This window comes from Phyllostomus hastatus, unplaced genomic scaffold, assembly GCF_019186645.2.
Source record: "Phyllostomus hastatus isolate PE091 unplaced genomic scaffold, TTU_PhHast_1.1 phas_contig_34, whole genome shotgun sequence".
In the NCBI taxonomy this organism is placed as follows: domain Eukaryota; kingdom Metazoa; phylum Chordata; class Mammalia; order Chiroptera; family Phyllostomidae; genus Phyllostomus; species Phyllostomus hastatus.
The window spans coordinates 61085120-61105304 of NW_025333857.1; the positions used below are offsets into that span (position 1 = coordinate 61085120).

At 57.0% G+C, this 20185-nt stretch overlaps 1 protein-coding gene across 3 annotated transcripts in view; it reads left to right on the forward strand.

The window, feature by feature from the left end:
- Positions 1-20185, forward strand: part of COL27A1 (collagen type XXVII alpha 1 chain) — a 129812-nt gene that overhangs the window by 88572 nt on the left and 21055 nt on the right. For all 3 annotated transcript variants that reach the window (XR_006785878.1, XM_045840704.1, XM_045840703.1), the window contains exons 29-41: positions 2523-2576; positions 3171-3215; positions 3300-3344; positions 3624-3677; positions 4613-4666; positions 5521-5574; positions 6938-6991; positions 7951-8004; positions 12150-12257; positions 16626-16679; positions 16785-16892; positions 17955-18008; positions 18941-18994. Coding sequence is in view for 2 of the 3 variants with exons in the window: in XM_045840704.1 (XP_045696660.1) it covers positions 2523-2576; positions 3171-3215; positions 3300-3344; positions 3624-3677; positions 4613-4666; positions 5521-5574; positions 6938-6991; positions 7951-8004; positions 12150-12257; positions 16626-16679; positions 16785-16892; positions 17955-18008; positions 18941-18994 (792 nt within the window). In the remaining variant the exon portion in view is untranslated. The remainder of the gene's footprint in view (positions 1-2522; positions 2577-3170; positions 3216-3299; positions 3345-3623; positions 3678-4612; positions 4667-5520; positions 5575-6937; positions 6992-7950; positions 8005-12149; positions 12258-16625; positions 16680-16784; positions 16893-17954; positions 18009-18940; positions 18995-20185) is intronic.

Here is a 20185-nt window from a genome sequence, read left to right on the forward strand (position 1 = left end):
AGAAATCCAGGCCCGCCTCCAGCAGGGCAGCGCAGCGCAGCTGTGTTCGTTTGGGGAAGGAAGAAGGACCTGCAGGACACGGGTCAGCTGCTGAGTGGCCAGAGCGAGGGTGCGCAGGGGTGTGGCTGCCTTTGTCCTCTGCCTGCACAGTGGGAAGCGAGGTGAGGGTGGCTGGGGCCCATGGCCTCCTTCTCCCTCCAGACAGGAAGGTTGGTCCTCTTTCTCCTGAGCCTGCCTGAGCTTCCAGAGCTCTCTGGTGTGCCCAGGGAGCAGAGTCCCCTGGGGAACAGGGATCTTAGACATTGTCTTCTCTAACACCTCATCCCAGCACAGAGCCTTCCTGGCAGGCTCTTCTAGGCCCTGACCTGAACACGTGCGGTGACGGGGAGCTCACTCTCACACTGACGAACAGTGACAGGCAGTGGTGGGGAGCCATACGCATCTGGCTGGCTGACTTGGTTGAAATTCTGGCTCCTCTGCTTACTGGCTGTGTGACCATAGGCTGTTTCCTTATGTGTAAGGGAGGGCAATAGCTTTCACTATTGCTGCTACTGCTGTTGTTGTCACTGTTATTACTTCTCCAGAAAGGCCTTGATTCCTGGGATAAACAGGGTGCTGTGTGATTCAGGCCAAACCCTTGACCCTTCTGGGCCTCTGCTCCACTCCCAGAGCTGTTCCTTTCTGGGGGGGTTTATGCCTGAGCGAGAGACAGCCCGAAGGCCAGGCGACATCTCTCAGAAAGGCCCAGATGCCCACCCTTCTGCTTAGCCTCTGTTCTGGCTCCCAGGACCCAGGATGTCCCACCCCCATCTGGCTCCATCTCCACCGGGCCCCTGTCAATGAACAGAGGGTTCAGTCTAACATACGGTCTGTAGTGTCTACCTGAAACTGAGGCCCAGAGAGAGGAGGGGCTTTCCTGGGGTCACACAGCAAGCTGGCAGCAAAACCAGAACTTGCACCCCCATAGCCTGTAATCAAACCTCGTCTTGGACCTGTGAAGACCCTTAGCTGGTTCTACACATCATGATATAAGCTGCCTGTTCTGGGGAAGGGGCTGCATCCAGATTCACTGAGCCATTCCTCTGTGTCCCTGACCCTCGGGAGCCTGCAGCCTCTTCTGGCAGAGGCAGGTTTCAATGAGCACTTACTATATAGGCCAGGTGCTGAGCTGCCCGTGGGCATTATAAAGAGTTCTCATCCCCATTCCTGAGGCTGAGCAAGGAGCAATCCCTTGTCCCTAGGACATGACATTTCCAGTGCCTAACACTGGACCCCCGCTGGGCTCTAGGCTCGGGGATGGTGGGAACAAAGGCTCTCAGATCAACCACCAAACCACCCAGCTGCAGCCCCCACCCCCTCAGGGCCTCCCATCCCAGCCGATGTAGTCAGTGAGACGCTATTTAGGGCTGTGGTGTGGAGCTGAAGCAGCCAGAGCCCCGAGCAGCAGATAAGAGCAATTGTCACTTTTTCCAACTCAATTATTAATGGAAAACTTCCTTGTTCAGTTTTTAAGTAATTTCTCCTTTCGTTTTCTCACCCCTCATCTCCCTGCCACCCAGGCACTTCCCTGGCTCCCTTTTGTGGCCGGCCCACAAGCTCCCAGGCGGGGTGGGCAGCCTCTCTTTGTCTCTCCGGCACAGCCTCTCTGCCCCACACAGAACAGATACTGCAGCATTCCACATGGGGGCCTTTCCCAGGGCGCCCTCTCCCGTCTGTGTCCCATCCCATGGAGGGGGAAACGCGGGGGCGGCGGTGGAGCCCTGGAAGGGATGCCAGCTGCCAATGTGCTAAAGAGACCTCAGACAATTCACTTCCCTTGGCCCCCGTGTTCCCATCTGTGCAGCAGGGGCAAAGGGAGGTTCCACCTGTCCCGGAGACCTTCTAGCTCTCAAAAGACCAAGAATTTTGTCTCGAGGCTCAGACCTGAGTCCAGAACCCCAGGGAACAGCCGTTGGACCCATGCCCTGCTCCTGTCCCCTCCTCACGTGAGCTAGGCCAGATGAGCTGGGGCAGCTGGCTGGAGAGGGAGCTGTGGCCACAGGCAGACCCTCTCCAGGTCCTTCTCTGTCAGTGTCCCCAAGGGCTGTGGTTCACATACCTGCTTATGCCCAAGTGTGTCTGGGGAAAACATGGGACAGCAGAGTCCAAAGACCTGACTCTGAGGACTTGGCCATTGGTCTCTTGGCTCTGGACCTCAGTCCCCATGTCTGTGAAATGGGTTGGCTGGCCACCCACCCATGGTCTCTTTAAATAGTGTTTAAAGGCACCACTGACCCCATTCTGGAGTGGTAAGGCCTCTAGTGGAGTGCACCCATGGGAGCCCTCTGCAGAGCCATCCCAGCAGACACGCTGCACAGGGGTGGCCTGCCTCAGGGTGGGCGTGAGCGGGAAACACAAGGAGAGGAAGGAGCCTCAGGCTCGGTAGGGAAAAGCCCAAGGCTCTGGCCAGCCCCGCCCTCCTGGTTCCCAGCCCGAGGGAGACCCCTGCTGTCCACTGTGCTAGTCCCTTTTCCCTGTTCCAGGGCCCCCGAGGACCAGACGGACCAGCTGGGGAGCAGGGGCCCCGGGGTCTGAAGGTATGAACCCCCATGTCCTGCCCGTCCTCTCCCCTTACCAAGTCAAGAATCCAGGAAGCAGGGCTCACACCCTCCTCGGCACGAGGCCCCTTGGGGGCAGCCAGGAGTCCCTCTAGGAGAGGCTGTAGGGTAGCTCCTGAGAGCTCATCCAGCCACTCCTGCCCTCCCCCGAACTACAGGCACACACAAACACACCACTAAGCAGCAAGCGTGGGGGCAGGGAAAGGGAGAAGGAGCTTTGAGACCAAGAGTGAGAATGAGCAAAAGCCTGTGAATGAGAGAGAGTGGGAAGCGTGAGAGTGAGGAAGAACCACACGTGGCCTCTGGCCCCGTTCCCCGGACCCCAAACCCCTCCAGGGCCCCTGAGAAGCGAGGCTGCTTCTAGCCCTTTCAGGCACACGTGGTCCTTGGTTCTCAACCCAGAGCACCTGAGGCGAGCCACGCCCCTTGTTGGGCCTTAGTTTCCCCACCTGCCCATTGCGGAGAAGGGTGGATTCCGTGGTTCGTTATATCTCCTGTGGGAGTGTGGGTCCCCCCTCTGTCAAGGGGCCTCCCAGGTACCCTCTCCACCGCCGAGTGCTTTGCTTCCCGCAGGGCCCTCCAGGACCGCAGGGCAGACCGGGCCAGCCTGGGCAGCAGGTACGTCAGGCCACGGCTGCCAGCCCCCCGCCCCGCTCCCTGCTTTGTGGCATGTGCCTCTAATGAACCCAAATGTGCTTCCAGGGCGCACCTGGTGAGCGAGGGCACGTGGGCGCCCGAGGCTTTCCCGTAAGTACCGCTGGTTCCTGAAATTCTGTGGGCCGTGTGGGAAGATAATAGCGCCTTAGCCAAGCTCCCGTCCTGCTGTGGAAACTCCGGTTTCTAGTCGCCACTCCTTGCACTGAAGACCCTCCAGCCCGCCTCTTTCCCTGGGATTCAGAGACCCCATCGTCACCCAGCAGAGGGTGGGAGTGGGGGGTAGGTCCTCATAAGCTGAGATGGCTTGACTGAGGCCAAGGGGACAAGCAGGGTGGAGAAGACTAACGTCACCTGTGCTTGTCCCTGCAGGGCATCCCGGGCCCCTCAGGCCCGCCAGGCACCAAGGGCCTCCCAGGAGAACCGGTAAGTGCCCTCCCCTCCCTCCTTACATCTTTGCCCGGGCAGCTGGTGTGGGCCAGCGGTCACCCAAGGAGAGAAATTGGAGAGGGACAATGCTGGGGCTGATGGGACAGCCTCGCATCTGGGAAGAGCGCTGGCTGGGGAGTTCAGGGGCTCCGAGTTGAGTCTAAGCCTCCAGCCTCAGTTTTCTCGCTGGTAACAGGGGAATAATGGTCCCTACATTGCCATCCTGTCGTGGAGATGAAAGGAACAACTGTGTAGAGAGTGTTCAGCACCGTGAACAGGGACGGGAAGGAGGGAGGGTGGGAATAAACTAACAAGCTGACTGGGAACTGCTGGGACCAGCTCGGCTGGAGGGGCGAGAGCCAGACCTGGGCGAGGGGAGGGAGCGCAGTCCGACTGCTGGGGAGCCCCGCGAAGGGGCTGTGGAGTGGTGCTGCTGGGGGTGGAGAGGAGAGGGCGGGGTCTCCAGGGGCACAGGAGGAAAAGCCCCCAATGGGGCAGGGGGAGTATAGGAGGCTCCTGCCCCTCCAGGCCGCACTCTATTCTCACATCTTGAGGCCCAAGCAGATGTCGTTTTGAACAGTGGCTTGACCAGGGCCTGGGGTGGGAGTTTCCAGAAGTAGATCTGAGCTGGAAGGGCATGAAGGCAGAGGGAACAGAGTAAACAAAGCTTCTGAGCTGGAAGGCTTCTGAGCAGGGGAGGACCCCGCTGGATTTTAAGTAGATGAACAGGAGAGTGTGCAGATGGATTGGAGTGTATACTGGAGATACCAAGATCCTCCGCATGGCCCTGGGTTGGGGGTGTGGGCTGCAGAGTGCCAGGTTTTGTGGGTGCTCACCACACCCCCGCCTCAGACTATACTATCAAGCCTCAGTCCCCCAAGAAGGCCCAGCTTGGATTTTCCCCATTGCCTGTGGATCTGTCTGTCTTCTAGGGCCCTCAGGGACCCCAGGGACCAATTGGGCCACCGGGAGAGATGGGACCCAAGGTGAGTGCCGAGGGACCTTTGTTTGTCCCTTGATACTGCTAAGGAGGTGGCAGCCCCTCCCAGCCTGCCTCTGTGGGGGCCTCTGCCCAGGCCGGGGGCAAAAGTTGTGTCCTGTGTGCTGCAGAGACTGTAGAGTAGGCACCCTGGCCAAGAGGGTAGATGCACTCCAATGGCAGAGGGTGAGGAGATGGATGCCCAGTCCCAGGGGCCATGGGTGGGATGCAGGGTGCCAATACCCTCGTGGGGGCAGGGGTTAGCAGTGCCTCCTTTATGGCACCAGGGAAGCAGCAATGCCCCCCCGCCCACCCTGCTGGGACTTCAGCCGAGCCGAGGTTTGGTTGCAGAATCAGCCCTCTTAAGGTCATGCAGTAAGGAGCCTCAGACACCCCTGCCCTGTCCAGAGGAGAAAACCGAGCCCCAGGGTTTAGGCAGCCATGCCAACAGTGATAACTCAGGACCACTTCCCGCCCTTGTCTCCCTGGCCCGGCTGCAGAGAGAAGGGCTGGAATCCCTCAGCCCTGAACACAGCAGTTGCTGGCTTCCTCTCCTGGCCTTCTGTGAATCATGAAATTTTCCTCCTTGTGCTTGCCAAGGGGCTCCTAATGTGGTAAACCACACTCTTGGGGAGGGAGAGGGCTCCAGCAGCCTCTGGGGAGCCCCAAGGCTCAGCTGCCTGAGCCCATCGCCGCTTTTCCCCTAGTCCCTTCTCCAAGCTCCAAGCCCCCTCTGTGTCTCTCATGCTGTGTGACTTCAGACACATCCCTTGCCTTCTCTGAGCCTGCCTCAGTTATCTCCTCCCTTACAACCCAGGGCCAGACCCTGCTCTGGAAGGGACCAATGACGTTTTCTTGCAGGGGCCACCTGGTGCAGTGGGAGAGCCAGGACTTCCTGGGGAAGCCGGGATGAAGGTGAGGAGGGATGAAGGAAGAGCAGAAATGACTTGCAGGAACCAGCCTCCTGCTGGCAGCCACATGCCCCCCACAAAATAGAAACGGGCCTTTCTTGTACCCTGGATAATGGGTCCTCTGTGCACCTGGCTGGGGAGTGGGTCCTGGCTACGGCCGTAGCCAAGGGCCCAGCTGGCCCAGCGCCCGTGCCCGCACCACCTGCCCAGCACCCAGCAGTGTTTTCTTCGGCACCTGCCCCTGCCCCCATGCTGGGGCAGCCCTACCGCCTCGCCTCCCGATACCATCTGCGTTTTAGCACAGATGCCCCCTTTACCTGCTGGGAAATAGGCACCCATCAATACCTGGGCTCCAGAGAGAGCCCCCTCCCTCTCCATTGTCTGTTCTCTTAGCAGACCCCAGAGCCATGCTGGTGGCCTGAGGGGTCCTTGAGGGGCTGTGGGACAGGAGGAAGATGACCTCCCAGCCATTCAGAGGGAGTTGAACCAAGCCTAGGACTGTCTGTCTTGGCTTCCAGAATTGTTTGCTCAAGCAATGCCAAAAATGCCCCTTCAATAAAACCGATAGAAAGGGAACCATTCGGGCCGGGGCAGGGCTGCGGGCTCAGCGCTCTGCTTCCTCCTGTGCCCTGGACACCAGCAGGGAGGGAGTGCAGCTTGGAAATCACCGCAGGAGAAAGACCTTTTTGGAATCTCTTGGGGAGGTGGTGACATTGATTCTGTCCTATTGGGAGCCTCTTTCTTGTCGGGTCTGTCTTCAAGGTGCTCAGGGAGAGGAAAGGAGGTGGCCAGCCAGAGCCGCCATCACTGCGTCTGACACACTCTGCAGCCACCCCACCTGTGTTTGGGGCCTGAACCTGTGACTCACTAGCCATGAACTTGCGCTGGTTACTTAACCCCTTGGCCCTTCCGTGTCTTCATTTGTAAAAAAGAAGATGCCTTTCCAAATGGGGCCATTAGGAGGATTAAATATGTGAAATAAAAACGTGCAGTCACCCTTGAGCAGCACAGGCTGGAATGGTGTGTTCACTTATACGAGGATTTTTTCAATTGGCTGGTGCAGTTCAAACCTGCGGCGTTCAAGGGCCAGGCGCGAGGTGGGGAATCCGAGGTGTGGGGTGGCTCTAGTTACGCTCAGGGTCTGGACTGCGCCCCTCACCCTGGCACTGCTAAAGGCTCAACTGCACTTAGGACAGCGCTGTGCAAGTGCGACGCTAGTGGTGGTAGCCTGGGCTCTGGCTGGTGTTCTACAATTTCTCTTCAGTTCTTGGGAAGAGAGGGCTGCCCTCCAGCCCCACCAGTCGGAGCTTGGGAGGGCTGGGGCTGGCCCTACACACCCCCATGGACCTGTATTTGGTTTCTCCTAGGGTGACCTTGGGCCTCTCGGCACCCCTGGGGAGCAGGGCCTCATTGGGCAGCGGGTAAGTGAAAGCAAATGTATTTCCCCTGGGAAGCTCCCCCCCCCCCACCCAGGGGTGTCTGGGCAGGGGAGGGCTTTTCCTCAACAGCCCTGAGTCTGTTTTTTCCTCACTTGGAGAAACAGACTGGGAATCTCAGCCTCCCTGGGCGGGTCAGTGTTCCCACGGTGTCGAGGCACTCTTGAAAGAGAAGCATTCTGCGGTCAGAATGTTCGGGCCTTGCTGCCTGCTTGGCGCTCCCTCTGGCACACGAGCAGGAGCATTTTCAAGGCTCTGAGAAGGCCTGCACCCAAGAGATTGGTTTCTTTTGGATCAACCCAGGGTCTGGGTAGTGTTCCCATACTTGCTGGCAAGAAGGTCAGAGGGCCGGCCTCACTTTCCTCATCCGAGAAAGGGGATTCCACCACGGAGTTCCAGACAGCTCGCTGATTCCAGGAGCAGTGTCACCAGTGGCTGCCATTTGTGGGCACTTATACTGTGCCCTGGAGGAACCCTTAAGGGAAGTGGGGTCAGCCCCACTTTCAGATGAGAAAACAGACGCCTGTGGGGGCTGAATGGTTTGCTTGTGGTCAAACCGCCAGAGATTGGGAAGCCCGGAGAGAGCACTGACTGAGGTCTCCCTGACGTCAAAGCCCTTCTCCCCAGCTAGGCTGCGCTGCTTCCCAGGCTAACTCACCAGCCAGGGTGGCTCTGTGACCAGCAATCTCTAACTGCAGTCCTCAGGCAGCCCTGGCCCAGCCTACCCTGCAGACAGTGGGCTGTGCTCGGGGGTCTGCCTCTTCTCTCTGGGAGCTGAGTGGGTGCCTCAGCCTCCTCCTGCTCATTCAGTCGAGCCACCCACTGTGTGCCGGGCCTGCTAACTAGGGGTCGGGGACTGGGGTCCTGCCTCAAGGAGGGGAGGAAGTAAAAGCACATGGGGCCCCCTCCCCAGTAATGCCTCCTTGTTTCTTCTCTCTTTCCAGGGAGAGCCGGGCCTCGAGGGTGACAGTGGCCCTGCAGGGCCCGACGGGCTGAAGGTAAGTGTCCTTCTGGTGTGGGGTCTGGGGCGGAGGGGGTGTTCTGGAACTGCCCCTACCTGTCCCCCCACTGCCCTCCCATGCAATACCTAAGTTTTCTCCCAGAAGTATTCGGTTCCCATAAAGCTCTGAGAGCAGGACTCCAGCTGGTTCCCAATGAGAGTGGGTGAGGGGCGAGCCCCCCAACACCTGCCCCCACCCTGCCTACTGGCAGTTTTGAGGACCATCCCCAGCCCACTTTCCACTCCTCCTCACTCCCCTTCTCCTCAAACCTGCAGCTTCTCTTGGCTAAGGCTGGTACCCGAATGCCCGCCCTATGCCAGGCCCAGAGCCAGCAGCTCTGATATTGGTTATCTTCCGAACATCCTAAATGATCAGGGCAATAATAGTCGTTACCACCCATGACTGTAACCCACTACTTATAGAGGACAGGTCACACAAGCACAAAGTACTACACTAAGTCATTGAAATGGAGCATCTTGATCAATACCGACTGCAGGGGTAAGTTCTGTCTGTAGGTAAACTGAGACTCAGTTAAGCAACTTGCCCAAGGACGCACAGCTAATAATTAGCACAGCCAAAACCCAAGCCTTGGCTTGCCCTGTGTACCACGTTCCCACCCTAAAGGTGAAGAGGCTCAGAGGGAGGTAGAGGTGTACTCATTCAGTGTCTGTTGGATCCAAAATCCAAAGCCGGGGCTCACGGGCATCGAAGCCCATGGGCTGAACGCAGACTTGCCGCCTCCCAGAGATCCATCCATCAGCCACAGATGCTAGAACCTTAAGGTGGTGCTGGAGCTCCCCTGAACCCTGGGCAGGCGAGCATTGCTCTCTGATGCTGGCAGCCCTACCTCCAGCTTGGGCCTGGCGCTGGCCTCCGTCTCTGGCCCAGTGTGGCTTTCCCCAGAGCTGACCTGTAACACTGTGTGAGCCAGCTCCCCAGCCCAGGGTCCCAAGTGCCATGTCCCAGGATTCCCTGTGTCATCCATTTACTCTCCATGTGACCTCAGATAAGCACCCCTCTTCTCTGGGCCTCAATCCCCCCCATCCCTGGACCCCCACCCCCACTGCCCTATCCCCTCTGTTGCTCGGGGTCTGGGCTTCCCCTTCTTCCCAGAAACCTCCGTGACAGCCCCTGGCTGGCTCCCATCTGCCCTACATTTTTCCTGCAGGAGCAAGAGCGCCCCCTGCCTGCCTCTCTCCCTCTGCACCCTGCTGCATCCTAGGGTGTAACCAGGGCATTCCCACATCCCTTCCCCGCCAACACCCCCCCCCCACACACACACCCTTTCCCAAGTGCCTGCTCACTGTTTGGCGATGTTGAAGAACACTGTGGCTAAGATGCTCCGTGTACTCACTGTGGGTTTGCATCACCTGCCTTAAGAGCTTTACATGAATTAACACATTTAATCCTCCCAGCCACCCTGTGAGCTGCATACACGACAATGCCCACTCGGCAGATGAGAAAACAGGCACGAGGCTGAGGCCTGCCCCCCTTCTGGGCAGCCGCCTGCTTCTCCTTAGAATCCTGGCTGTGGTGGGATGGGAGGGGTCTTCAGGCCTGGTGCCTCTCGTGGTCTTTCCCCCTCACCGGTCGCAGCCCCTCGTCCCTGGCTGCTTCCTCTGTCCCCTCCCCCCAAAGCCAGTTCTCCCCCAGCCCCTGGGCCAGAGGAGTCATGCAGACGTGCGGTGTCTTCCCTGGTCCTCATGAGACTCCCAGGAGAGAACCTGTTTTCTCCGTGGGGTTTGTTGAATCACCTTCACGGTAAAACAACCTCTGGGAGGTGCACAGCACTTGATAGTTTACAGAGTGACTTTATGCTGATTATCTCCGCTGTGTGTGCTGACAAGCGGCCCATCACAGTGGTGAGGATGGTGGCAGGGACAGTGGTGGTGACTCTTAGCATGTGCGGCAGAGGCTGTGCTAAACTGTCACATGGAGTAGTATCTTCCAACTCTCATAGTAACACTCTCGTGCTTATTTTACAAGGGAGGGAACTTGCCCAGAGTTGCACAGCTATTGAGAAGTGACAGCAAGATTTGAGTTTAGGCGGTGTAACCCCAGAGGTGAGGGAGGCATTGTCCCCTGAGCGCAGAACCTTGGAATTGGAAGGAACCAGAACCCTGGGGGCTCACCGTGCTCTGCCACAGACTTACACGTATGTGGCTTTGGGAAGTCTCTGCCTCTCTGGGCCTCAGTTTCGTCATCTGTAAACTGAGAGAGTTGAGCTAGTCAACTTGTAAGGCTCTCCTAGGCATCAGCGGGTGTCCTAGCACCCTGGGATTCTCTAGAAACCCCAGAGCCCATTCTGCATGGAACCCACAAAAACCCCCACCCCAGTGTGCGAGAGCCCAGGCTGTGGGAGTCTGGGAGGTCCCTGGAGCCGGAGCTCCTGCAGGGCGCAGCCTGGGGCCCCTCGCTGCAAACCAGCTCAGCTGCCTGCCTCTAAGAGCTAGGACAGTAGGTGGCCAGGGATGACGGGCCAGAAGGGGAGTCCTGGAGCCAGGGCCATCTGTGAGAAGGTCCTCAGGGCTGGCCCCTGACTCCATGCCAGGCCATGCTTGGAATCGAAGAATGTCAGGGAGCAGGGACCTCAGAAAGCCACCTGCTTGGCCCTTTTCTGGTGCCCAGGTCTGCTCTGTGCTGGTCCACACAATAGCTGGGAGTCTCCCCCATCCGTGTCCTCTCTGGACCTCTCTCCAGCAGGAAATCCTCCCCGGATGAGCTAGAAGCTGCCCCACAATCCCCCGCACCAGCCCGGTGCACCCAGAGCCCAGGCCCGAGCAGGACTGGCCTGCGGTGGGTCCGCTCAGCGATCCTGTTCCCACGTTCCGGCTTCACACCCTCTGAACTGAATCTTTCCCCTGGATGCACACCAGTTTATCTGCGTCCCTCATAAAGTGTTGTGCCAGGAAACAGAACTGGCAAAAGACACTTTGCTTCTTGAAGCCGCTCCCCCATCCACCCCTTCCTCGTACCCATGACTTCATCCTGTCTCCTGAGGGCCTCTCAGACTGTTGCGGCTGGGCCACCTTCAGACTGGCTGTAGGTCCCACCAGCCCTGCTAGCCCTGATGGGGCAGCCTCTGATGGGCACTGCCTTGTCCTTCTGTGGCCACTGCCTATGCTGCACCTGCTCTGTCATGAGGCCAAGGACAACAGCCCAGGGCTCCTTCTGGCACAGCCTGCCTGCCAGACATGGCTGGGACACAGCCAGGGCTCTCTCTGTAAGTGCTAGCTGCCGTCCACTCATCGGAGGGTGTGCTCTGCAGCCAGTGAAAATGAGAACCACGCAGAGCAGGCAGCAGCAGGAAAATGTGCTCACAGTAGACAAAGACATTAGCAAAAATAATTACAGGACTGTGCAGTCTGATTGGATTATGCCTTTAAAGTTTAGTTTATTGCTAACTGGCTGTGTAACCTTGGAACCATTATTTCACTGCTGAGACTGGTACATAGCAATCAAAACAATTACCTCTTATTAATGTTGTAAACTGTTTCCCGTGTCAGCAAAGGTTGAAAATGCAACTCAGAAAAATGGAAAAAGTTCAAAGAAGCTGAGCTCGGTGAAATTTTTTTTTTCTTTATAAAAATTTAGCCCTGGTTGGTGTGGCTCAGTGGATTAAGTGCCGGCCTGTGAACCAAAAGGTCACTGGTTCAATTCCCAGTCAGGTCACATGCCTGGATTGTGGGCCAGATCCCCAGTAGGGGGTGTGTGAGAGGCAACCACACATTGATGTTTCTCCGTCTCCCTTCCTGTCTCTCTAAAAATAAATAAATACAATTTTTTAAAAAAAATTATTTCAGTGTATTATGATTCTTGTCTTCCCCATGTATCTGTATTAAAGAGAGCAACCCTAGTCTCCCGAACCTGGCCCCTTCCTGTGAACTTCATGGGGTGGGTGTGGTCAGGGTCCCCCCTTCCCTGAGCCACCCCCTCCTGGGCCCAGGCAGGGCACCAGCAATTGCCATGTCAGGATGTTCCCTGTGCCTGCGGGGCCTTGGCAGCTCAGAGAACCATCATGGAATCCAGAAGCTGCTTAGCTGTGGACATCTGAATGCACCCTGAGGTCTGAGTCCTCTGCTGGGCTTAGTGACTAATTATTCTTTCTCTCTCTCTCTTCTCCTCATGCCCTTCCCACCCAGGGGGACAGGGGTGACCCAGGGCCTGATGGTGAGCGTGGCGAGAAGGGCCAGGAGGGACTGATGGGCGAGGATGGGCCCCCCGGCCCCCCTGGCATCACTGGCGTCCGGGTGAGTGCACATGGCTGCATGCCAACACGGAGGGCTCCTGAGAGCAAATAACACTTGTCCTCTTCCAGGCAGTTGGGTGGGAGGCCTTTTGGCGGGAGCTACCTAAGGGTCTTTTGCTGTGGCCCTTCCTGTCCTGCCTAAACTTCCCATGGCTCCCCAGTACCATCAGAGTGATATCACTCTCCTTAGATGGCTGCTGTACACCGCATAAACCTGGCCCCTGCTGACCATGTCCCGCCCAACCCCCACATTCAGCCACACTGAATTTAGCAGGGTGAATGCAGCAGGAGGGGTGCTGGCCCCATTCTCCATCAGTAACTTGCTGTGTAACCTCTCACTTGCCCCTGCCCTCTTCGGCTCCCACCCCTGGCATGATGAAGCATTTGGAAGGAATGTGTGTTGAGATCGCTTTGAGTCCCAATGCTCCAGGGGCTCTTTTCCAGTGAGCTTTTGCGTATCAGGACTGTGGAATGGGCAAAAACGTGGCAGAGACCAGCACTGGATCCGACATCCAGATGCTGAGATCTAGCTCAGGCACCCACTGCCTGTATGACCTCCAACGAGTCACTGACTCTCTCTGGGCCTTGGTTTTCTCATGTAAAGAGTCAGTGAAGCTTTGGGTAAGAAAGAACTTTAGAAAATGCACCAGAAATATAAACTATTGTCTTTAGAAATTTGGAAAAGAAAATGACTAGAAGCTGGAGGTGACGGTGATGGTGGTGGTGGTGGCAATGGTGGTGCTGATGGTGGTGATGGTGATTATGTGGGTGAGAGTGGTGGTGATGGTGGTGGTGATGAGGATGGTGGCAGAGTTGGTGATGGTTGCATTTGCCATGGTGGTAACAGTGGACATGGTGATGCAGGTGGTTTTAGTGGTGGTGGTAGTGGCGATGATGTTGATGATGGAGTTAGTGATGGTAGTGGTGGTGATGGTGATGATTGTTATGATGGTAGTAGTGATGGTGGTGGTAGTGGTGATGATAGTGGCAGTGATGGTAGTGATGATAGTGGTGATGGATTGATGGTGGTGATGATGGTAGTGGCAGTGATGGTGCTGATGATGGAGTTAGTCATGGTACTGATGGTGGTGATGATGGAGTTACTGATGGTGGTGATGATGGAGTTAGTGATGGTGGTAGTGGTAGTGAGGTGGTGATGGTGCTGATGATGGAGTTAGTGGTGATGATGGTGATGATGGTTATGATGATGGTGGTAGTAGTGATGGTGGCGATGGAGTTAGTGATGGTGGTAATGATGGTGATGGTGGTTGTGATGATGGTGGTGGTAGTGATATTAGTGATGGTAATGATGGTAGTGATGGTGCTGATGATGGAGTTAGTGATGGCAGTGATGGTGGTGCTGATGGTGATGATGGCAATGATAATGGTGGCAGTGCTTGTGATGGTGATTGCAGTGGCAGTGGTGGTGCCAGTTGACATGGTGACGCAGATCGTTTTACTGGTGGTGGTAGCAGTGTTATGTCCATATTTTGCTGTCCCTCCCATACTGGAGTTCTCACATACTGGAACTTTAAGGAGGTTTGCTGGGGCCAGACTGAGTGTGTGTTGGGTGATAGAGGTGATGAGAACCCTGCATTCAAGTCTCTTTTGCAACAGGGCTGCAGGAAAAATATCTCCCACTCTGTGGCCTGGAAATAGCTGAGTATTTAAAAATAGAACTTTATGAGCCATCAGGGCCTTTCCAGAAATACATCCAAATGGATGGGGGCCCAGTGCGAGTCTTCATTCTGGCCCCATAGGCTCACCCTACTGGAAGCACCAGCACTTACTCAGGGTTTCCCACACCGCGGGGAAGCTCCCGGCTGCCGAGGGCCCGTCGGAACAAGTGGCCTGCTGCCCAGCCTGTGCTGGGGGAGACTCTGTCTCCCTGGTCCTGTACTAAACACTTTGGCACTGACTCATTTCTCCTCCTGACAAGGGGTCAGCCATTGCAATCACCTCAGTCCACCAGCGAATCCCATCAGCCCCTGTATCCTGATTTCACAGCTGCCCGGCTGGGACCAGCCTGGGCCAAAGGGTACCTAGAAACTGGGATTTCATGTCTCATTTCTAACCTGGCTGGGTGACTGCAGAGAACACCCACCTCTCATCGTGCCTCAGTTTCTCCAGCTCTAAAATGAGATAAAGTCACTTTCTCCCAGTCCTCTGGTGAGAAGTGAGCAAGATACGAGGTAGGGTATAGACACACAGCCTGGCCAGGGCTGTGGAGACTGTCATTAGTTTATTACTGGAGGAGCAAGAGGCCTTGAACCTGTCAAGTCCATGGCTGTCTGAGAGAAGCAGAATATAAGCCATGGGTACGATTTAAAATTTTCTAATAGTCACATTTTTTAAAAGGAGAATAGAAACAGATGAAACTAATTGGAGGAACATTTTATTTCGCCCAATATATCCAAAATACAAACACTTCAACATGTAATCAATATAAAAATTATTGACAAGGTATTTTGCATCTCTTGCATTAAATCTTTGAAGTCCGGGGTGTAGTTTCCACTTATTGCACCTGTCAACTCAGATGCTACATTTTCATTGAAAAAACTTGATCCGTATTTAGATTTTATAAAATATGCGGTTGAAAATGTAGATTCATATCCCAAGCTGTTTCTAACATAACTTAAATGTTTTCCAATAATTTAGTTCTCCATTCTTTAATTTCATTAAAATTTAAGCAGATGAAGAATTCAGTTCTTCAGTCACAGCAGCCACATTCCAGGTGCTCAGGAGGCATGTGTGGCGAAGGGCCACCATAGGGACAGTACAAGGCTGGCTCAAAACCTCCATGTTACAGGTGGGGGAAACTGAGGCAGGGAAAAGGGAAGGGGCTAGTCCGGGGTCCCATGAGGACTCCAGCACCAGGATGTAGCACCGCCCGTGTTTGGTCCTTCCGGGGGCTACAACTTCCCCACTTCCTGAGGGCCCCAGGACGGTCTGGCTGGCACTTCCCTTCGGGACGGAGTCATCTTCTCTAGCACGCTTTTGCCTTTTTGCATCTTCTGGGTACACATTTCTCCCTAATGCTAAGTGAATGCCACCACCCACCCCCACCCCCACCCCATAGGTTTCATGCACTGGCCGCCCTCCGGGCAGCTATTGAAATCTGCAGACAGGAACCAAGTCCCTCTGGCTTAGCCCAGGGGTTTCCTTGCTCCTCTGGGATCCCCTCTTCCTACCGGCCCCCATCACCATTAGTCAGCGCCTCCTCTTCAAGTGCAGCCCCTGTTCCAAGATGGGACCGTCACCTCCCTCATCCCACAGCAAGTGCCTCTGTTAATGCAGCCAAAGGAATCGAATCAAAAGTTTGAACCTTCAAGGGACTTTTCCCTGGGGACAGGTGGGATGTCCTCTCCCAGCCAGAAATGCTGCCTGCCCTGTCCCCTACATCCCAACCCAGTGTGGCCCAGGATGGGGACTCTCTTCCCCCTCTCCTGCTTTCTTATCTCTCTCTCACATGCACACTGTACTTACTCACTCAACCCCTCCTAAACTGAGTTTCCTTGATAACTGTGGAGACAAAGCCAGGTTGGCCCCCCTTGAAGGCGGGGGCAGGGGAGAGCTGCAGTTGGAGATGCCTTGGGGGGAGGGGTGGCGTGGCCTGTTAGAGGGAGTCTCCTGGGTGCCCAGTGGGAGGGCAAGGGAGGGCGGCTGATCTTCCTGGGATGAGACCCTCCTGTGAGGAGCCCCTTCAGCCCTGGGTCCTGACAGGGAGGGACCCTGTTAGTGGGGTGCGACCTCAGGGCTTTTCAGAAGTGATGCCCAGGATCTCAGAGATGAGGGAGGACCTAGAATACCTCTGCTGCCTGCCTGGTGTCACCAACGGCACCCTGGGCCACCCTGAGCCCTGGACAGGGGCTCAGGTCTGCAGTGGAGCCCAGGCCCTGACGTGCATCAGCAGAGGCCCTGGTCAGGTACCTTTCCGGCGGGCACTCCGGCTGCCACCATCAGTAGGAGGGAGTCTGAGTCAGGCCTCAGGGTCACTGGGAAGACAGAATACTTCATGACACATGGAGAGAGTGCAGGATGGAGAGCTGTTCTCCTTGGGACAGCTTGGGCACCTAACAGTAACCATGACAACAGCCATGTATCCAGCACTGACTCTGGACCAGGCGCCTTGTAAGTGTGATGCTGCATCACCAGGTTGAATCCTCAGCTCTGTGGGGCAAATGCCACTACTTCGCAGACAAATACGCCAGTCACAAGAAGTGAGGCCATGCTCAAGGTCATATGGATATTGAGTGCAAAAGCAGCTGTGAACCGGCAGGCAGTCGGCCTCCCAGAGCTAGTGCGGTGATGCCGCACGGACCTGTGTCAATTGTCCATCATTTCCCATCTTTCTCTGTCTTTCCCGCAGGGTCCCGAAGGAAAGCCAGGGAAGCAAGGCGAGAAGGGCCGGACCGGAGCCAAGGTCAGATCCCCCCTCTCCTCCTGCCATGACCCGCCCTTGTTCCCCGCCCTCTCCTCCACCTCCCCCCAGAGGCCTGGTGGCAGCCTGTCTCTCCTCCCGCTGCAGGGTGCCAAGGGCTACCAAGGACAGCTGGGCGAGATGGGAGCCCCTGGAGACCCTGGACCCCCTGGCACCCCAGGCCCTAAAGGGTCCCGGGGCAGCCTGGGACCAACGGTGAGAATATTCGGGGCGGGGTGGGACGGGGTGGGGTGCAGTGGGGTGCAGTGGGGTGGTGTCGGTCATGGAGCAGAGGGGCTGAGGGCAGAAAGGGGGGTGTCGTCCGCTCCAGTGTCAGCCAGACACCTGTTGTCCCAGCCACTTCTTTGGAACCACGGGTCCCTTTAGGAGCCTTCAGAAGCTACAGCCCTCCTCCTGGAAAAGTTCACACGATACAAAGTGTTTTTCACCGTTTGACAGGGTCTGTGGATCTCCTGAAGACCCAGATTAACAAACAAGCCCTGCTTAATCTCACTCTTAATTAAACCAGACCCACCCTTGGGCGTGTTTTTATTGAACTGGAAATAGATTCACGAGGACAGGGTGAAGCTGCTGCGGCTCCCTGGGTGGCCCTGGGGTGCCCAGGCCAGGGCTGGCCTGCAGGGTGTGACAGCTGCAGCGGGGAGGAGACCCTAGGAGGAGGGGGCAAGGGAGGGGCGGACAGGGGGGCACAGCATCTCAGACGTGCAGGTGGCACTTACCCGTTTCCATGGTGAAAGTGCTGCCACCAGGGCTGATTTCAAGCTACCGACCTGACGTCACTGCACGCGAGGTTGCGGGGAGACGCATGGGGGAGTTCTGTTAGTGCTTCCACCGCACAGATGCCACAGACATGATAGCCTCCTGAGCACAGGCAGCGCACAGTACAGTGCAAGATAATTAGCAAGCAGTGAGTTTTGAATATTTGTTGTCTTTGCTTTTTATAGCATTGAACTGTAAGTCCATATAATTTAAATTTTCATTACCATTCTGCTCACAAAATGAGGGAAAATTGAGCCACCTGCTCTCAGGAACCACTGGATCTGGGAGAAGGAAGGGCTAGCGGGAGGAGGGGAGCTCCAGGACAGGGGGAGCAATGCCACTTGCTCTTCACCTTGACCTCCGCCAACCTGGGTTCTGGGCAAAACGGATGTGTCAGGCACCGGGCTAAACTGCACTGGAGCCCGGGGGACAGACTGAGCCTGAGTCCCTGTTGTGAGGGCCACACTCCCTACCAACGTGTGTCTCTTCCTCTCGTAGGGTGCTCCAGGACGGATGGGGCCCCAAGGAGAACCAGGACTGGCTGGTTACGACGTAAGGAAATCTCACCTCCCCCTCTCTCTGGAACTCTGTCCTGCAAGCCTGGCTCTGCTGGCGCCTCCCCTTCCCACCCAAAGGCCAGCCCTCGGGCCGCTGGAGAGTCAGAGTCTCCAGGGAACACCTGGACCCATAGACCAGGGTGGGGGCCATGGGTGGCCAGGCGGGGTGGTGTGGACACAGAGGTCCTCCCTCTGTGCCCTCTCTGAGTCCTTCTCCTGATGGTGGGGGCCCCACCTACCTCATCCCTGAGCTGCTCAACTACGCTCATGTGCAGAGAGAGCCTCAGCCCAGCTTTGCATCCAAGTCGGCACCCCTTAGTGGTGGCTGAGCCAAACCCACGCTCCACGTCTGGGGGGCCAGGCCATGGGGAGGCGCAGGGCTTGCTCGCAAGGGGAAACAGAGTCTCAGGGTGGGTAAAGAAGGTGTGTGCAAGGCCTGCCAGCTTGTTTGGTAGTGGGTCCGGTGTCTGAAAGAGACCCAGCAGGGAGGCGAAGAGGGGGAAAGGAGATTGAAACTGGAAGACGGGGTGCTGGGGCCCCACGGAGGGATCCGTACGTGCAGTTTTGGCCACAGCCTGGGAAAGTCTGCTGGGGCAACCATTCTGCCCCTGCCCCAGACGACACAGCTGGCTCTTTCAAGATCTGGTCCCAGGTCTGCCCCGGGGCAAGGCGGGCAGAGTCCTCAACCATCCGGGCAGACCGACCCTAGCGATGTATCTGGCACCCACATAGCATGTCTCGGAACCGCGACCCAGAGAGGAGCGGTGCCTGCTCGAAGTCACCCGGCACGTTGGGGCCGAGCCAGGACCAAGTCGAACAGCCCGATGTCTCCCTCTCAGACTTCCTGTCCTTCATCACACGTCCCTCCCGAGTCCTCCTCACACCTCCGTGCTCTCACCTCCCGCCCTGCCTTCTTGTTTCCTGCAGGGACACAAAGGCGTCGTGGGACCCCTGGGGCCTCCCGGACCAAAGGGCGAAAAGGTGGGTGTTGGGTCGTGGGAAGCGGCTGCTGCCTGCTATCCGGGCTGGCGGGAGCAAGCCCCTGGGGCACGGTGGCTGGGACAGCCCAGGAAGTTCCAGGCGGGTTCACGCCTGCTCACAGCGGGGGCGGGCGGCCGGGAGGCAGGAGGCGTTCGACCACATTCGCAGCTGACACGTTGGGTATCAATAGCTTCCGTGCCCGGCACAGGAACGGAGACAGACACAGCTACTGCCCTCTTGGGGGTTTCCGTCCAGTAAGGAAAATGGGCCTCGGTTATGTAATGACTGAAACTGTGCAATTCCATCATCTACATGAACGTGGGAACTGAAGCTCTGCTGGTGAATGAGATCACCCAGCGGGAGCCCGGAGAAGGCTTAGGAAGGCGTGCGAGGAACTCCAGCTTTACAGGGCGGGGGAGGAGCGGACGAGGCAGTGGGGAGGCGTGTCTGCTTCCAGCCACGTGGCTCCTGATGCCGTAGGAGAGGAGCTGCTAGGGGGATCCTTGCCGAGCGTTGTGCCCTGCCCCACTGCGTAGGTGGGGACACGAGGGGCCAGAGATCCAAGGCATCGGGCCTGGGTCACGTCCCAGGACCACGCTGAGTTGGCCCCGGGACCCATTTTTGAGTCCCACATTAATGGCTCCAAGTTGTTCCTTCCTTTCCCCCCTCCTCTCCCGATGGCTCATCTGGCAGGTCTCCTAGCAGGCGGCGGCCACCGTCTTCTTGACCCGCTGCCTCCTTAGCCCTCCTTTCTTTTGCCGAGTCAGCTCCCCACTAACCATATCCTGCTGTGGGTGAATCACCCTGGCCTGGCTTGCTGTCCAGCTGGCCCATTCCTCCTGCTTGGCGGAGAACAGAGCTGCCATCAGAGCGAGCCACAGACTCTGACATCACCCGGGAAGCCGCAGGAAGTGCCTCTTGGCCCTCATGGTCTGCCGAGGCTGGTTCAGGAGGGGTTAACACAGACCCTAAAAAAAGGGGGGGGTCCCTCTGCTGTGGGCCATCTACAGCCCCAAGGGTAGTGTCTGTGGCTGCTGAGAGTGGAACCCAAACCCCGAATCTGCCGTGAGCTTGCTGGGGCCTTGAGTGGGGCCCCTGCACCCCGGGGCCTTGGTTGCCTCATCTGTTGAGTGGGCAGGCACCTTGCCAGCGCTAAGCGGTGCATCGCCTGTACGTCAGCCAGAGGCCTTT